The sequence below is a fragment of the Nomia melanderi genome, chromosome 9, assembly GCF_051020985.1.
Source record: "Nomia melanderi isolate GNS246 chromosome 9, iyNomMela1, whole genome shotgun sequence".
Taxonomy (NCBI): Eukaryota; Metazoa; Arthropoda; class Insecta; order Hymenoptera; family Halictidae; genus Nomia; species Nomia melanderi.
Window position 1 is genome coordinate 1989849 of NC_135007.1, and position 17038 is coordinate 2006886.

A 17038-nucleotide genomic window follows, 5' to 3' on the forward strand; every position below is an offset into this window, starting at 1 on the left:
TACCCGTGATCGCGTTTCAAAGTCACGAGTCTGTAATCGCTGGCTATTCCGCGAAACTCAACGCAGAGCGATTCACAGTATGCTGTAAAACACCGAGTGACTCGGTCGGAAAAAAAGTACTGATTATTATGTGGAAAAGGGAATTCAACACCGATTTCGTTCATCTTGGTACCATGAGTCATATAGCTGCAAGACGAATTAACTCGATCGAATTAAAAATAGACAAATTGAATAAAATTATATACATAAAGGACAAGTTAAGAGGTTTATGGTTGAAGTTTAACAATATTCAAGGTATGGAGTTAAAGCTCTGACTTGTGAACGATTTACACATTATCAAGGTTAATGTTTAAGTCTATTTTTATTAACTTTCCTTGTTATTAAGCCAAATTTTACGCCTACTTTTTTTAGATATATTAATTATGCATTTCGAATTTCTTTCTGCAAAAAACTTTCGTTGCCTACCAAATTCGAAATTGACTAATTTCTACTGTATAGTCGTTCGTTTTCTTAAGCTCGAAAAGTACAAGAGAGAATTATTAGAGGTGGAACAGGTGCACAGTACAGAATGGGGTGCAATTTATTCACACATGTCGCAGACGTAAGCAACGTTATCGTCATCATCATCGCCTATGTTAACGCGTATGTACAATATATACATGCGTGAACCCAGCCTTGACATTTGAAATACCTAATCTGTTCATCTGAAGATTTAGGGGATAAATGGTTACAGAAAATATATTCAGTAGTGTCAGCGTTTTGTTTTCAAGATTTTTAATTAGGCATTTAAAGGTTACGATCGGAACTACACTGGAATAAATATAAACAGTTAACATAAATTCACGGTTCAACATGAACATTGTCAACTTTTAAATTAGTTATGGGAAGAACCTGCGTAGTTATGTTAATCTTCAACTTAAGAATGTAATCATGTATGTATCTATATATTCAGATATACAGAGTATATCTAGTAACTGTGACAGACTATAATTAAATGCTTGTTATAGTTAGAAAAAAATCGTAAATCATATTGCAATACTCATTTTTCATAAATGTATTAATGCTGTTGCACAGTACAACTTTACACTTCGCAACTTGATCTATGCATTATGATAAAACCTGTTAAGTTGTGTAAAGATTATCTTTATGATTTCTTTCTAACTTCAACAAGAGCAGAGTTAATAATTATTCCAGTTACTAGATACACTTTGTATATAGCAATTTGTAAAAGAACTAGGAAGTAGAATAAATATTCGGATATTATTTTGCAATGTTATGTTAATTATATAATAATATATAAATAAATTTGATTGAAATTAAAAAAAAAAATTTGATCACGACTAAATATGACTGTAAGGAACTGAAAAAATTTGTTTAATAAAATTACTCAATGATAAAAGAATTATAATAATTGTACGAACTTAATATAGAAGCGATACAAGCATTTTTTAAGTATGTTAATTATCAAGTCTCTGCAAATGTTTAATGTTGCGATTGTATAAACGTCTAGATCGTGATTTCCCAACGAGCACATTGCGTGCTTGTTCATAAAGTGGGCAATGAACAGCTTCATTAGATGAATGAAATCTTATTATTATCTAGATGTTCATCCACACGAAACTTCGATACTATTATTATATCAAAAATAGAAGTATCTACCTAGAACCAAGTAAAAGAAACATCAATTTTCAGAAGCCGGGTTCAAAAGAAGGTCCATTCAATAAATTTTCAATTCAAAATTCTCCAAAACAATGAATTTGAGAATAGCTCTTTAATATTTCCAATCGTAAAAAATGCGACAAATCAATGTTCTGATTCGCTAAATGAGAATACTCTCTTACAGCTCTTTATTAATCTCTTATCATTTAATACGATTGATTTATTACTTCACACATGAATACCATACATTTCCAAAATTCCGTCTATAATATAATATATTGGTCTATTAAAAATCCCATGTATACTGACAGTATCTGATTATCTGTTACGTAATCTATGTCATTCTGATAAGACAACGCTAAGATGCTAATATGTACAGACTTCGCATGCACACCCTGAAATAAGCTTATCGTGTTCAAATTCAATGCTACCATAATTGAATATTTGATTTACATAATTATAACTGAGTTTCATAGTTTTTAACGCCAATTAAAATATTAATGTTTGACAAATTATGCTATACTGAGACTTCAACTAGAAATGTTAGAGTTGTATAAAAGGTCAAAGAATATTCATAGCAGAATTTTTATCTAGAAACTACATATTCAATTGCATCATAATGTACTTTGATGACTCATTTCATACATTCTTCATGAAAATAATTGAATTAATCACTCGGCGACTCAGCTGTGGGAGCGTTAAATCGGTGACTAGTAGAATACTCCAATAAGAAACTGTGTGATATATCGCGTAAAAAGTGCCCGTAAAAAAATTGACAAAGTGTAACTACTAATTTACAACCTGTCAATTACAAAGAAACTACAGCGGAATGTTTAAACCGATGCAATGAATCGCGCATTAATGAATATCTGTTATAATTTGCAAAGAATAGACGGTAATAGATTCAAAATACTTTATTGCAGACGGTCGTCTGAGATACGTAACCTCTATTATGATTATATTAGGGTACATTTATACTATCCCTACGAACATGTAATATTTCAGCTCAGACAAAGATTTTTGTGAATAATAAAAAGGGACCATTTATACATAACGTTCGTATCCAACGAACAAAGATATGAATATTATGTATAGATGGTCCCATTTTATTAATCAGACGACAATTGAAAATCATTGTGGCTAGCCCTTTTCAATCCTCGAACTACGTTAAGTCTCTGCACTCCGAACATTTTGAATACCTGAATAATTCATTTCTATAGCGAAACTTTCAAGAGCCTAAAATTTCGTTTCCAAAAAAAATAATTACAAATATTCATAGATTCACATCTTTTAATTTCTTTTGTCAATTTGCTTTATTCGAGTAAAAAGAAAAAAAAGCAATTTTACAATTTGAAAAACAATTTTCATCATATGAGATCTGTAATGCAAATTATGTCTCTATAGTAGAGCCAATGGGGTAAATAGGGTTAAGACGAAGATTAAAGTTTATGTAGAATGCAAAGTTAAGAATGCAAAAAACTACAGATAAATGTGTATAGTACTTCTATCTTTCTCTTTTATTACTTTGCTAATTAAAAGACATAAACAGCCTGTAGAATTTATTTAAATTCCACTATATACCAACTTACAAATATATTGTAAGTGATAAAACACCGCAATTAGAGATATACCCCATTTTTTTATTATGTAGTCTATTATTAACTAAACACTGCCAATAATTATAGTCACACTCTATATAGGATAAAGACACCGAAAATACCATAACAGTTTTGAGCGAAACGCGTGACAGTTAAATTCTCCGTGAAATCCAATATAATGTTCGTTGAAAAGGAAAATTGTTGCGAATAATCCAATGTAATTAAAATCGATGGCACCATTAATCAAACACTGTAACGGAGGGCGTCGTTCGGGTCAGCGACAATATACCTAGCATCCAGCCGACGTCTGTTATCTTCGTCGTTGTAGACAAAACGACGACGATAATGTCGTCTTGTGTTGTGTCAGCCCCGCATCAATCGAATACGTATACTTCGAAACCTATTGGCATACATTTAACACCGATGACCAGGAATATTAAATTATTTAAAAATGATCAGGAATAATAAATTATTTAAAAATTACCAAGAAAATAAAATTATTTAAACATGACTAGGTACTAGTATTTATAATTATAGACATAGTAATTCATTGTCTATTGATATTCAGTCAACTATGTAAGTAATTCTTACATTATCGTTAACAAAGTTTTTCATAAAATTTACCTGCCCCTAATTTTTGTTATAGTTTGCTAAGTTTAGTTTAATAACAATGTACGGAGATTACTAAATTTATTTTGTTCTATTTTACAGGTACAAAAATGTATTAAAAACATATAATGTTATTGTATAAGTATTTTCATATACTATTTTGAATTAATATTCGGTTAAAAATATCAATATCAATAGTATTGTGTATATCTGCAATGTATTTCGTAATTACTTAATTTCAAATTGGATTAATATTAGAGGATTGAGGTATTCTAACTGTAACTTATATATTTATATAATAATATAAGTAATAAATATAATTAATGTATATATATAAATTTGTAAAATTTAATGTCTCTCTTTACAGATTTCAGTAAGGCAATAATTTTTCTTGCAATTTTATCATCAGAGTCTTTTTCTCGCAAATGTCTTTACAGCTGTTTTTCAATATATTGTTGACCATGTAGAGAATTTTAAGTCAGTAATGACCATATCACAGTTGAAATTTTTGGAATCGCTTCATTGTTATTTCGCAAATAATAATGTTTTCCACTAGACGAGTTATATTCCTCAAATGGATTTTAAGGTTTACATTTATTTTAGTTTCTGTATTTTTCTACGATTGTGTGAACCGTAGATTTCTAAATCACTTTAATAGAGTAAAGATTGACTATAAGATTGACAAATTTTCTTCTTTATAAAATTTTAATAATAACTTTCGTTCGTATTTCTGTAATTCCAATTACTTCGTGTTTCTAAAAAATAATAGTATAATCATTACGAAGATTTCTTATACGCAATAATAATGTATTATGTGTCACAAGTAAAATGACCGACATTTGAGAGAATCGTCTCGTGGTTCTTGGCTGCCTTCAACAATACTTCGACGAGGCGTGACCCTGCTAACGCATGACCCTGCTTCTCTCGTGCCAAAACTTTCCTGGTCGCACGATTTCCCATCCACACAGTCACGTTATGCTCGACAGCTCAAGTTAATTATAAATCTCGATTTCAAATACAGAAGCAACAGTTCATTTTGAAGTATTTATTTCATCGAAAGTTAGCACATTGTTAGTGCCCGCAATTTTTTTGAACTATTTAATGGCTAAAGCAATATAACTAAATTCTACCTTGGTGTAAAATTGTGCATTTAAATCTCAATTTCATTACTTATTATTCTAAAATAACTACTAATACTGTAATGCAATTTGTCTAGTTTTCATATTTTCTTTGAATTTAAATTTCAAATATTATTTCGTGGTTTGAACTCCAATTTACTATAACAATGTTATTATATTATTGGTACAATTTGAACACATACATGTATGTCCAAATTACAATATTTAACGCACTGCAGTAAAATTCTCGAATTACAGGATATTATATTTCAAAATACTAGATTGACGTAAATCTTTCGTTCATTGACAACACACGATAAATGCCTAATTAGCAACAGATATCTCTTAACATTAAACATTAACACAGAAATTTTCATACACGTAAAACAAATTCATACTTTTTTAAATAGAGACAATATTCAAAGCTACCATCAATTTAACTCTTAACTACTAAACTGAAGACACTGATATCCAAACCTTATTATTTGAAGCAAAAACAGCTAAGTTAATACCATACCTACCGCGATAATTAAGGGTCAAAAGTTCACGAATTCAACGTGACTCTTATAGATGCATCGTTACGAATTTTTTTATCGCATCGTAAGAGTGAATATCAATATTCGCAAAGACCATTAAACGAAAAACGGACATTTAGGAGGGCATCAAACAGAAGAATCGAAATTTTTCATCGGCTGAAGAAAAGGAAGAATACGAATCGAAACGTCAATACAATCGATATTCGTCTACACCAAGAGATCAAATGTAGCGCAGTTTCGTTTTTATTGTTTCCCACATTCGCCAGGGAATTCCCGATGAACGCTGATTGCGAATCGGCTGAACGTAAAAGAAACAGACAAGTCACTCGAAATAAAGACAAAAAAAAAAACGATTCTTTCAGTGACCGAGTGATTTTCGACCCATAAATTAGTGAACTTCTTATTTACAATCCGTTACAGATAACCCCCGTATAACGCGGTTGTTACGTTCCTAAAAAATGTGATGTTATACGAGTCTGTATTATACGAAAGAAAGAACTAGTGTAAGAAAAGGAGTTAGGTTCTAAAAATTTGAAAAACAATTATCATTTTTGAAAGAGACACCCGAAAAATGTTAATCTATGTATAATGTAGTAAAAAGAAAACACAAAGTTTTAAAATATACTTAATACTCCATAAACAAAATAGGATTTCAAATTCCAATAAATTTCAAAACTCAGCAGACAAATCTGATATGACATTACGCTCAAACGAAAAATTTCAAATGAGATATCTTCGCACTTACAAATTCTTATTTCGTTCCGTGTTGTACGGGGATTTCTGTAATTTCGAATGTTGCTCTTAAAAACTTTAAACACTGTACTGGGATTTCTGTAATTTTCAAACCGTGAATCTAGGATGTCGTGTTATATGAAGGTTTTTTCCAATTCTCAAAGCGTATCAGAGTGAAACCGTGCTATAGAAATACCGTATTATGCGGGGGTTATCTGCACTTATAAACGAAATGAGATCGATCTTTTCGGCGATTCAAGACGTCTGAGTCTCGCGTCAAAGTCAAGTATAGGATTTATCGAATGAAGCTCGGAAGACCCATTCAGTACTCACATTGGCCTAACTCAATATTTCCCTTAATGAACAGTTTGCCGGGGAACCCACTTAACATGATTAAATTCTGCGTACTTTTGCTTTATCCACGCTTGCCTCGGACCAAAGGAAGAATTCCGGCTTCGTTTGTTAGCAACATTTTACTACTCTTTGATACAGTTTACCGTCGTCTTTCCTTTAAATGAACTATGAACCTACTACTGCTAAGAACTAGAATTAATCTGTCGTGGGAAAAGAGTTCCGCGATAAGAATGAGACTAACGCAGTGTAATGAAATAGGGAAGGCAAAGATGGATAGGAAGTAACTGCAGATAAAGAAGGTTTGCTGAAAAGTAATTTTCTTAGAAAGAGTAGATCTTCATCTTTAATTGAAGAGTGCTTTCAAGAGAGTATGGACTAATACATCTGAAGATATATTTTTTAAAATAAAACAATAATATTTAATAAAGTAAATATAAGTAGGCATTAGTAAAGTAATAACAGTAATGAATAAAATGTCAATTTTATATTTATCTTTCATGTTACACAGAGATAGTGAGATGCTCGAAAAACATGGTCAAGACAAACTTGAGAAAAGCCACAATAAGATTATTCACATTGAAATCTAAAGAACTATTACTATTAGTGCTGTTTCATTATTAATTACATTTAAAAAAATAATTTCGTTATAAAAATGAATAATTAATTACAAAAAAAACTAAACATTGTAAACATCCGCTATCTTGACAAAATAGGATCTTGAGAATCACGAAAGCACATCTACAATCGTATTGTTTGTTTACACATACACATGAAAAGAAAAAGCCACCCCCATGATCCCATAGTCGATTTTGTTTCTCCGTTCTTCTGAATAAGCCCGCGAAGATATGCTAATCGAGAAAAAGATGCATAATGGAAAAAGCCCGGAGTCTAGTAAAAGCAACTAGTCCAAAGATCGCGTGATGATATTTCACATTCCGCGAATAGCGAGTCCCTACGGAAGGAGAAAAGAGACGGATGACCGGACATCCGTCTATCTTGACTGCACGCGTACTTATATGCGGCCGGTTACGAAAGGAGAACTTAAACTCGGCGGAATGCGACATAAGAAACCGGCTCTCCTCGCGAGCGAACGGCGAACAGCGAAAAAGACTCCGAGGATGTTTTTCAGGCCGGGGTACGACCATCTTCGTCGCGAATTCAAGAGAATCCTTGATGCGCTATTTTGTCATCGACACTGCGCGTTGCTGATAGCGATAGAACTGCGGCTGATCAGCGCAATTCGCCGCAGTTAACCTTTTACGATCCAATTCGCGTCTAGTTTTCTTTATCGTTTATATCGACAGACCTGTATCAATTCAAAGGTTAACGATGCCAAGGAAAAATAGGGAAAACTGCGTGCACGCCATTCAGGAAATTGCTTCTGTAGAAAAATGTTATCAGAATACCGCGAAGACGATTTGGTGTAAACTTTTCTCGTACGAGTAAATTGTTATGGTGATAGGTTTATTGTTATATAGGATACAATTAAAAAATTATTCTGATTTTATAATTCGTTTATAGTATAATGTATTATATTTATAGTATAAATGTTTCAATATATGTTTTCAAATGCAAAGCAATTATTAATTCGATGTATGTTCTGTACAATCGAAAATTTTTATTTTATACCCTAAAATTAAAGTTCGAAAACTTTCTTCTATTGAAATAGACCATAAACACTCACAGTGATAAGGTCTACAATATAGAAAGTTTGCGTAGAGTTTAATGCTCTGAAAAATACCAGTTATCTGCGATGGTATGTAAGATATCTGGCTGATTAAATATTAACTGCATTCATGCGTTATGCAATGTTTAATTCTTCGAAGTTTTTCGATTACTGTTCTAATCTTTATGCAATTACCATACGAAACACACTTTTTGATTATTCTACAGTAAAGATTCAATAGTTCAGAAACAAATTTCATAAAATATTAGAAACAACAATTCCTTTCTTTCAAGGTACATATCCGATTAAATTCCAATATAAATTATACGTCAATATATCCATTAACGTATTCAATGCACCCATATAATACACATTTCATAATTTGCCTGTATCATATTCTTTATTAGAATATATAAACACACAATGAAAAAAAAACATATTTCAATAAACAACTAATTAACACTTTGACTGCTAAGTAAACACTCATCAAAACTTTTATGTAGTTGTCACAGTTTTCTTAATAAAGCAGAAATTAAAAAGTCAAAATTCTTTATAACGACTGCTCTAGTATCTTTTTTATATCTCGTGCATCCAACAATATCCGGTTTGTTCGATACGCTACCAAGAGAATTAATATTCAAGTTTACATAAAGAATGGTGTCACCCGAATTCGGCTGACCTAACAGTTAAAGTGTTAAAAGTTTGCATCTAAAGCGAATTTAAATACATATTCCGCGTATTAAAATTTCCAAATTGGTCTGATTCACGAGCAAACACGAATGTTCCGATTATATAATAGCACCGCAAAAGAAAGTTTTCCCATTTGAATCGAACAGCGAAATTATTTTTCCAAATTTCAAAAACGAAACCTCGGTGTTCCGCAAAACGAATACGATAATATTTTCTTCTAAATTGAACGTCACCGACACGCCACCGCGTCGCGCCGCGTTCCGCGAAAAACGCTCCGCGATTGAATTGTTCGTGCATTCCAAGCCCCGGGTCAGTCCCATCACTATACGTTAGTAAGGTAAGGCCAGGCGCACGCCCATCCGGTCGACCAATCAGCGGCCGCTACGTCATCTCGTACGATGTAACGGAGAGACTCACCCACGTGGTAAGCATCGCGCTATTTTAGTATCTTGCAACGAGAAAATTTACCGACCGCATGCTCCTCTCCTCGCACGACTATTCTAGAATTTCGCAGCGATTAATTGCCTGTTAATTACTCACGAGGACGGTCAACCTCGTCTCCAGTCTGTTTTTTTCGTCAACGTTGTGTCTCAAGCTTGTTTCACGGATCCTATAACGCTAATAAGCGGGTGCATCGCTATGGCGTGCGGCAACATATGGCGTAGAAACAATCACGGTTCGTTCCGATTTCGCACTATATCTCGTTCAATTGGCTAATTAACGCGTTCACCGCCGCGAAAATTTGTAGGGCTTTTTATAATATTACTTATTTCTTTGTAACAAATACGAACGATATTAGAATTAATTGTTAACGATTTGGTGTAGTTAGTTCGTAGTTCTCGAGTTACACTATTATCCGGTTTCTTGGGTTGTTAAATATTTTTATTTGACGCCAGTTTTCTTATTACAATCGTTTTTAAGGAATTTGAAAGCTCCGGTCATTGGTGAGCGCCGTGGCAGTGAACGCGTTGAACGCGACTTTCAAACACCGGTGATACGGTCCCCATTGTATTGTTCACTGATTTTCCTCATTCACGACGTTCTGAGTTGACCGAACGATAGAAAGTGGGAAACGATTGCGAATGTCATATACATATTCAAATCGTTGACTTACACAGTGATTGGTCGATGTCGAAACTGCTGAACTGGATTGTTTACGCGATTAATAAGTCGTTCTCGAGACACATACATAAGTACGTCTGTTCTGAATGAAAACAAGGCGAACGGATGATACGTGAATCTGTGTGCGCGTCGAGACGCGTCTAGGTCAGTTAATCGTTAGTCATTGAGACATCAGAAAAACAAACATACTCGACCGTTCACGTAATACGCGGTTATCTCGTTAGATTCGACGGCTATTTTGAAGAACTCGTCCGCGGAACGCATTCATGGACCGGAAAATTAGACCTAAAGATAGAACACCGATAGAACGCTGGTTTCAACGCACGTCCGACAATTCAACCAATGTATCGAAGAACCAATATTCGTCTTACCTTTTTAAATCTCCGATTAACAAGTAATTAGTTTAATAATTATACATACAGACACACTTTTACTTTAATGTTACGCTTAGTTTCATCGAATCGAAAACAGCCAATCCTTCGATTGGAGTAGAGACGGGTCACAGGTTTCCAAATCCAAAGCGAAAATAAAATAAGAAACAAAACAGAAATTACTCACGGGAGTAGAATGCAGTTACAATCAGTGCAAGCCAAGACAATTGTTTCTCCACAAGATTTCTCATTTCTAGCGAGCCTCGAAGTCTTTCACAGATTCGTTTTGCCGGGTGGACCGCAATGGGAAATACGAATAGGAAAAGTTCACGCACCAAAGAAAGGTTAGCCGTTCGGAAACGCAAACGTTCGTCGTTCGTTCCGAAGCGAGCGTTATATTCGAAGGGAGCGTGAAAAGCGATGAGAGAACGCGTAACACGCACGTTTCTCAGACACGTTCAGAAATTGAAACGAGCACGAGCAGTCAACGTACCCGCTCCACGTAATCCGTACTACGCGACCGGCTGTGCACGACTGGCTCATGGGAATGCATTTTGGCGGCACGAAGCTTTAAAGGCGTGCGCCGAGAGCGCACGCGTGGATCGCATCACGCCACCGAACTCGTTTGGAGGGGCGCGAGACTGCTTCTTTCTCTTTCGCTACACACCTCTGATATTTTCTCTATTACGCTCTGTTTTACCGGACCACGCTGGCGCCGCCGTCATTACGGCTTTCGTCGAAGCAACGCGTAAGATCATTAATTGAGAGTCGTCGTTGGAACAACGACGAGCCACCCAGACTTTGTGTTTCCTTGCAAACGGAATTTAATTAAGAAGAGGGTATCGTTGTCGGCGGACAATAGCGACAGATAATTAGCGGATTTTGACGGAACGCGGCTACGCGTCTGATTACCGTGCTGTGCAACAGGAATCAACCCCCTTGTCCCGACACCCCGCCTTCTTGCTCAACCTGATCGTCGAAATACTGTTCGACTACTCCTGATCGGAATAATGAATAAGGGAATGCCGAATGCGATTCGCCTGTTCTTCGTTTATAGAAAGACTTTAACCCTTTGCGCTCCTATGTCCAGCGTGACTCGACACCAGTTTTATTCACAGGTGTTCTTCTTTGTTAAGATATTTTTAAAATAGATTATATTATTATGTTGTTTTCAATATTATTAGTAAGATTAATTGCTTACACTGCTCTCTACAAACTATATGTTTTTTAAAATGCATGTCAAATAAAATATCGTAATATTACAGAGATATTGGGGAAAAAATGCAAAAGAAATTCGGAGTGGAAAGGGTTAACGCGTTGACTGCCACTAAGAACAGCAGTGTTCTATGTACCGCTTATCCTTTCTCTAGTACAGATAAAGGAAAGAACTGTTAATTTATTTGGTATTACGAGTCTTACGTGCACTATTGTCTAGGTACATACGTTATTGAATATTTTTATTCGATACCGGTTATCTTACAAGTTATAATTATTTTCTTGTAATTTGGAAGCTCCGGCCATCGGTGACCACCGTGGTAGTCAACGTATTAAAGATTTAATAATAAATTGAAATTAATACGAATTTTGCAGAATCGAAGTAATTTATTTGATAAAACAAAATGAAACGTTAGAATTCATGATTACTTTTTTAACCCAATTGTGCTTGTCAATCTGTCTATACATTTGAAATATTTAAAAGTAATAAGTAAGTAATATTTAATATTCTTAATATTATATTAATAAAAAAGTAATATTTAATATTCTCAAATTCAAATTATCCCGGACAAAATGAGGACACGATTAACCTAAAAAGGATTAAATAAACCAAATACTGCTAAAAATGAGAAAGTGGTTGCGTCAAAAAGACTAGAAGGCTGATGAAATTGTTCAACCACTTCATGTATTATGAAAATTTGTAAATAAATGATATGTATTGCGCGTAGCATTAATTAATTCATGACTATTTATAATCATTATATACTAACTTAATTCATTTTGTGTTTCCCGTATTCTTATGTAAATTATTAAGCACCGCAAATGTGAGAACAAATTAAATACAATAGAATTGTTTATGTGTGAACATCCATTGTTCAAATACCCTCGTGTTCGAACGCTTTACCATCCGATGTTCTATTATCCGGAAAGTCTATCACCTAGTAACAAGCGCCTTCTCTTGTCACCATGACGTAGAGTTTACGCATAATCTATTCCTCGAAATTCCTTTATTCGAGTACATAAACTGTGATTACAACGATTTAGAATGAAAAATTATGTAGTTGTTCATATAAGAAACGATTTTAACGAATAAAATATTTTTAAAAGACTATCAATTCTCTGGATTTGCATTTAAGTAGAATAAAATTTAGTTAATTCGTTTATATTGTATTGTAAACGATTCTAAAAATAAAAATTGTCATATATTTTCAATAGATTTATTCTACATAATGAATATTTGCAATTATTATCATTAAATATGTTTGTAGCAATTTTACTAAATGAATATGATTTCTTTGCTACTTCTAAATTAAATTTTTTTTAGACATGCTTATTTATCATTAGCGTTTTTACTTTAATGTACTCCGACATACTTAATCTGACCAATTAACAATAAAATTGAATAAAGGAAGCTTATTAGATCTGGTTATAAATTTTTATAATACGTAAAATGATTCAAAGTAATCTTTCGATGCAGTTCAAACTGAATAATGCATGGGGATTAGGAAAGGAAGAATCGGAGTTTCCTTCTACTTCTCGATAGCAATTACCGTATCATAAACCCGCGCAGACTCGAACCACACAACTGCGAGCGACTGGTGCTGTTCGCCTTGAATGTTCTTTAATCCTACTCACGTATTTAATTAAACTAGTGAAATATTAGTAACATTGTGAAATAACGTCGCCTTTTTGTATCAATAATTCAAATTTACTTTTGCCACTCCGAATAACTTTTGTAAAACAGTATGGATATTAAATCTTATGTAATACCTACTTCGTGCTAACATATGCCACAACACCTTTAAATATATGGTATGTTCTTATTAACGTGTAAACTGAAACAATGACTAAGAGAATACAATATGAATTAGAAAGAATTATTATGCCATGACCTATTAAGTTTATTCCTGATTGTATTTGCAATCGACGTCACCAAGAACCAATTAATTGTATGCTGTTTGTACCAGGATGGAAAGTCCATTCCGAAATCTATTAAAAAGATACAACTTTTACAGACAGCTATTTCAAAAGCCCAAGGGGAATTAAAGCACAGCAATGAGTACGCTATTCGAGTCGATATTGTAAATAGAGATTTCTAATGGTGACGAGATAAGAGGATTTTCCCTGAAAGTAGATTATGTTCACCACGGAAACGCGAATACATTGCAGAGACTTATACAGGACGTGTCAGAACATGCGGGCATAAAATCATTGATCCAGCTCATCGGGGGAAACAATTTATATAAATGTTTCCTTAACTTTATTCTGTGTTTGTTCTTATTCCTCATTCTAATGGCGACTTTGATCTTTGATATCTAACATCGAAAACTGCAAATGAATACTGCATTCAAGTAATAAGTCTTTAATAATTCAGTTTTTTTATAAAAAGAATTGTTAGAAGTTTAAAAAATTCTTGTCTGCGAAGACTTAATATCCCTTTTGTATTGTACCAGTTTTTTACCTATCTTCATAGAAATTATTCAATCCAACCACTTTTAACGCGAATTCAGGCTTTCAGATGGCTTAGCCGTTTCATAAAATTATTGTCTGAATTCGTTGATAACTCTCAATAATGTACTGTCGAAATATATCAGTAAATATACCCAAAAATACAAGTTAAGAAACAAACCAATTTTAATAAACAACGTATTTATTTGTTGTGCATGTTCACAGATAATTGATGATAATTGAGGTAGATAGTGAGAAAAAGTATGTTTAGATTATCCTTGGAAAATGATTTGGTATCTTAATGTTTGTCAGTGATGAAATAGTTAATTTAATACAGTTAATTTAATTGGATTCATTTATTCAGGAATTGCTTGTTCAAAAACTCAGTTGCTAATTGAATAAAATATAAACATAAATATATAATATATACATAATACATAAACCAAAATAGTAAAGTTGCATAAACCAAATACAACGAATAACTTTAAGTAGAATATCTTCTAATAATTCACCTACATTTTCTTTTATACAATGCACATGTGATTCACCGGTTAATTTTCCACTTAGAAAAACTGGCTCAATATTTATAAACAATTACAGGCAATCTCTGATGAAGTGAGCTTCATCCATAAAGAATAAGTAAAAACTAGCTTCAGAAGGTAGCACATAGAAGATGTCAATATAAAGAACACTGCCCTTTTGGAACATGACATGTGTAAAGTATAAGGTAATCACTTTTTCAAACAATTACATGATCCACGTTCTCTGCGCCTACAATCTATGAATACTGTCTCTATCATCTTGATTGATGCATTTTTGTACCGACTCCTTCAAAAGGAGCTTTCAAAATGAGTTTTTGTATATACGAGCATTTGTATAATCTACTGTTACCAATTCAAATGAACATTGTCGCAGAATTATTACTTTTAGTTTTTGTATGTGCAAATGCTTTTTACGTGTATATGTGCTGAATTGATTTAGCAACATTGTAAGGCAATATTTGCGTAATCACCAATAAGACGATACATGACATGGCATATATTTTTTTATAAGTAACTAATGAAGTTGAACTCAATTTGTCAAAAGAGTTATTGCAAGGTAAATACGACTATAATGTAGATATATGTTCAGCTGAGACAAACGTTTATGTGAATTTCTTTTCTTATTGCAACATACTGAATCGATCAGCAAAGTTACGTTCATATATTTTGGTACGCTCTATATATACATAAATACTTATTTACTTGACTGCTTGTGTAACAGGAGCTCAGACAGGATGTTGAAAAAGTAATTTTTACTTTTTTATTCAAAGATCACTTGTTTATAAAGGTAAAAGCAATAAATATATAAAAAAATGTACTTAGCCCATACAAGCAAGATGCTTTATGCTTTTTTATTTCTCTTTTATATTTCCTTTGCTCAAAGCAATTCATATTCGAAATTATAAAAATTACTTCAAATGAGTATGAATAAACAATTGATTATTACAAAAAAAAACTACGAAAATTGAGAAAATATTATATACCTAAATAGAAAGTATTTAGTTTGTGCATTGAATAGGTACATAATATATTCTATATAGAATGTATTTAACATATTGTATAATTACATTTTTTTGACAATTGACAATTGATAATTGACAACTGTTACATTTAAATTGACATTTATTATACAACAGTGTTCTCAAAAACATGAATCTAAATTGAACCAGTATTACAATACGAAATTTAAAGGATGTTGTTTTTAAATTCAATTGTTTTTGGGTTTTTTGACTGTAAGTATACTTCTATAAATAGTCGAATATCGTTATCGCCTCTTGTTAAAAAAAAAAAGTTAAAATTTGACAAAATACAGTTCATTTAAATATCAAATTTCCATCGTTTTTTACTAGATTTTCTAATAATTAAGATATGATATTTTTAACATAGAATTCAGATTACTGTTAAAATTTTAAACATATCCACTAGATCATTATTTCGTTTTTAGTAATATTAGTTTAAGAAACGCGTTCCAAGATGAACACATGTTTTTAATGTAATAGTAAATTGATTTTTTAACAAAAATAGCTCTTTAATATAATCTGTAGTTCATGTTATTATTTCGGTTAAAAAGATAATGTGATACTGTAGTTAAGAGGGTAGTTTAGCGTGACGCATACTGCTTGACGAATTGTTTATGAAAATTTGATAAAAGTTATTATCATAAGCTTTATGCCGTAATATTTAGATTTATATTTATAGTTTGAAGAATAATTACAACATTTTTTGTTGAATAATATTTAAAATGGTTGTTATAGAAAACGTCAAAGTTGAGGATGAAAAAAAAAGTGTGTTTCTAGTTGCCATCATTAAAGCTGTTCTGTTTGAAACAAGAAAACCTAATTGTTTCATTTTTTCTTGCTTTTTTAAATCTTCAAATCACTGTAAAAATTAGAAAACATCTTTTTGGCATGATTAATACTGACTCCACTGCTACAGTTATCCATGTGTCGATGACAGATGCAAAATTTGAGCTCGATCAAATCAATAGTTTTCGAAGTACATGGAAATCAATTCGAAAAATGTGTCAAGAAAAACTTGTTCAAATTTTGAGTTCCTGTGGCCGGGCTATGACAGTGCCACACAAAAAGATCTTTAACATCGTAATTTTTTTAAATATGACTACAAACTTTTACAAATACGCTTTTACAGGGCTATATTTTCAATGTATAAAAATAATCGATTGTTTTGTCCGATCATACTGGAATATCCCCTTAACATCTTGGCCTATGGTTTAGTTTTCGACTGTGATCGATACAACAGCTTTGTCAGCAATAATTTATTGAAGAAAGAAGAAATTTCTATCCATATTCTATGTTCACCTTTGCTCTAAAATATAATAATTGATAACGGAAACATAATATTTCATTTGAATTCACAAG

At 32.6% G+C, this 17038-nt stretch overlaps 1 protein-coding gene across 1 annotated transcript in view; it reads right to left on the reverse strand.

Annotated features, from left to right (window-relative positions):
* The window catches only part of LOC116431232 (uncharacterized), an 81426-nt gene extending 70427 nt beyond the window's left edge, over positions 1 to 10999 (reverse strand). Inside the window, exon 1 of the mRNA XM_031986357.2 lies at positions 10643 to 10999. Within this exon, the coding sequence (XP_031842217.1) occupies positions 10643 to 10706 (64 nt within the window). The 5' untranslated portion in view covers positions 10707 to 10999. The remainder of the gene's footprint in view (positions 1 to 10642) is intronic.
* Between the last annotated feature and the right edge of the window lie 6039 nt (positions 11000 to 17038).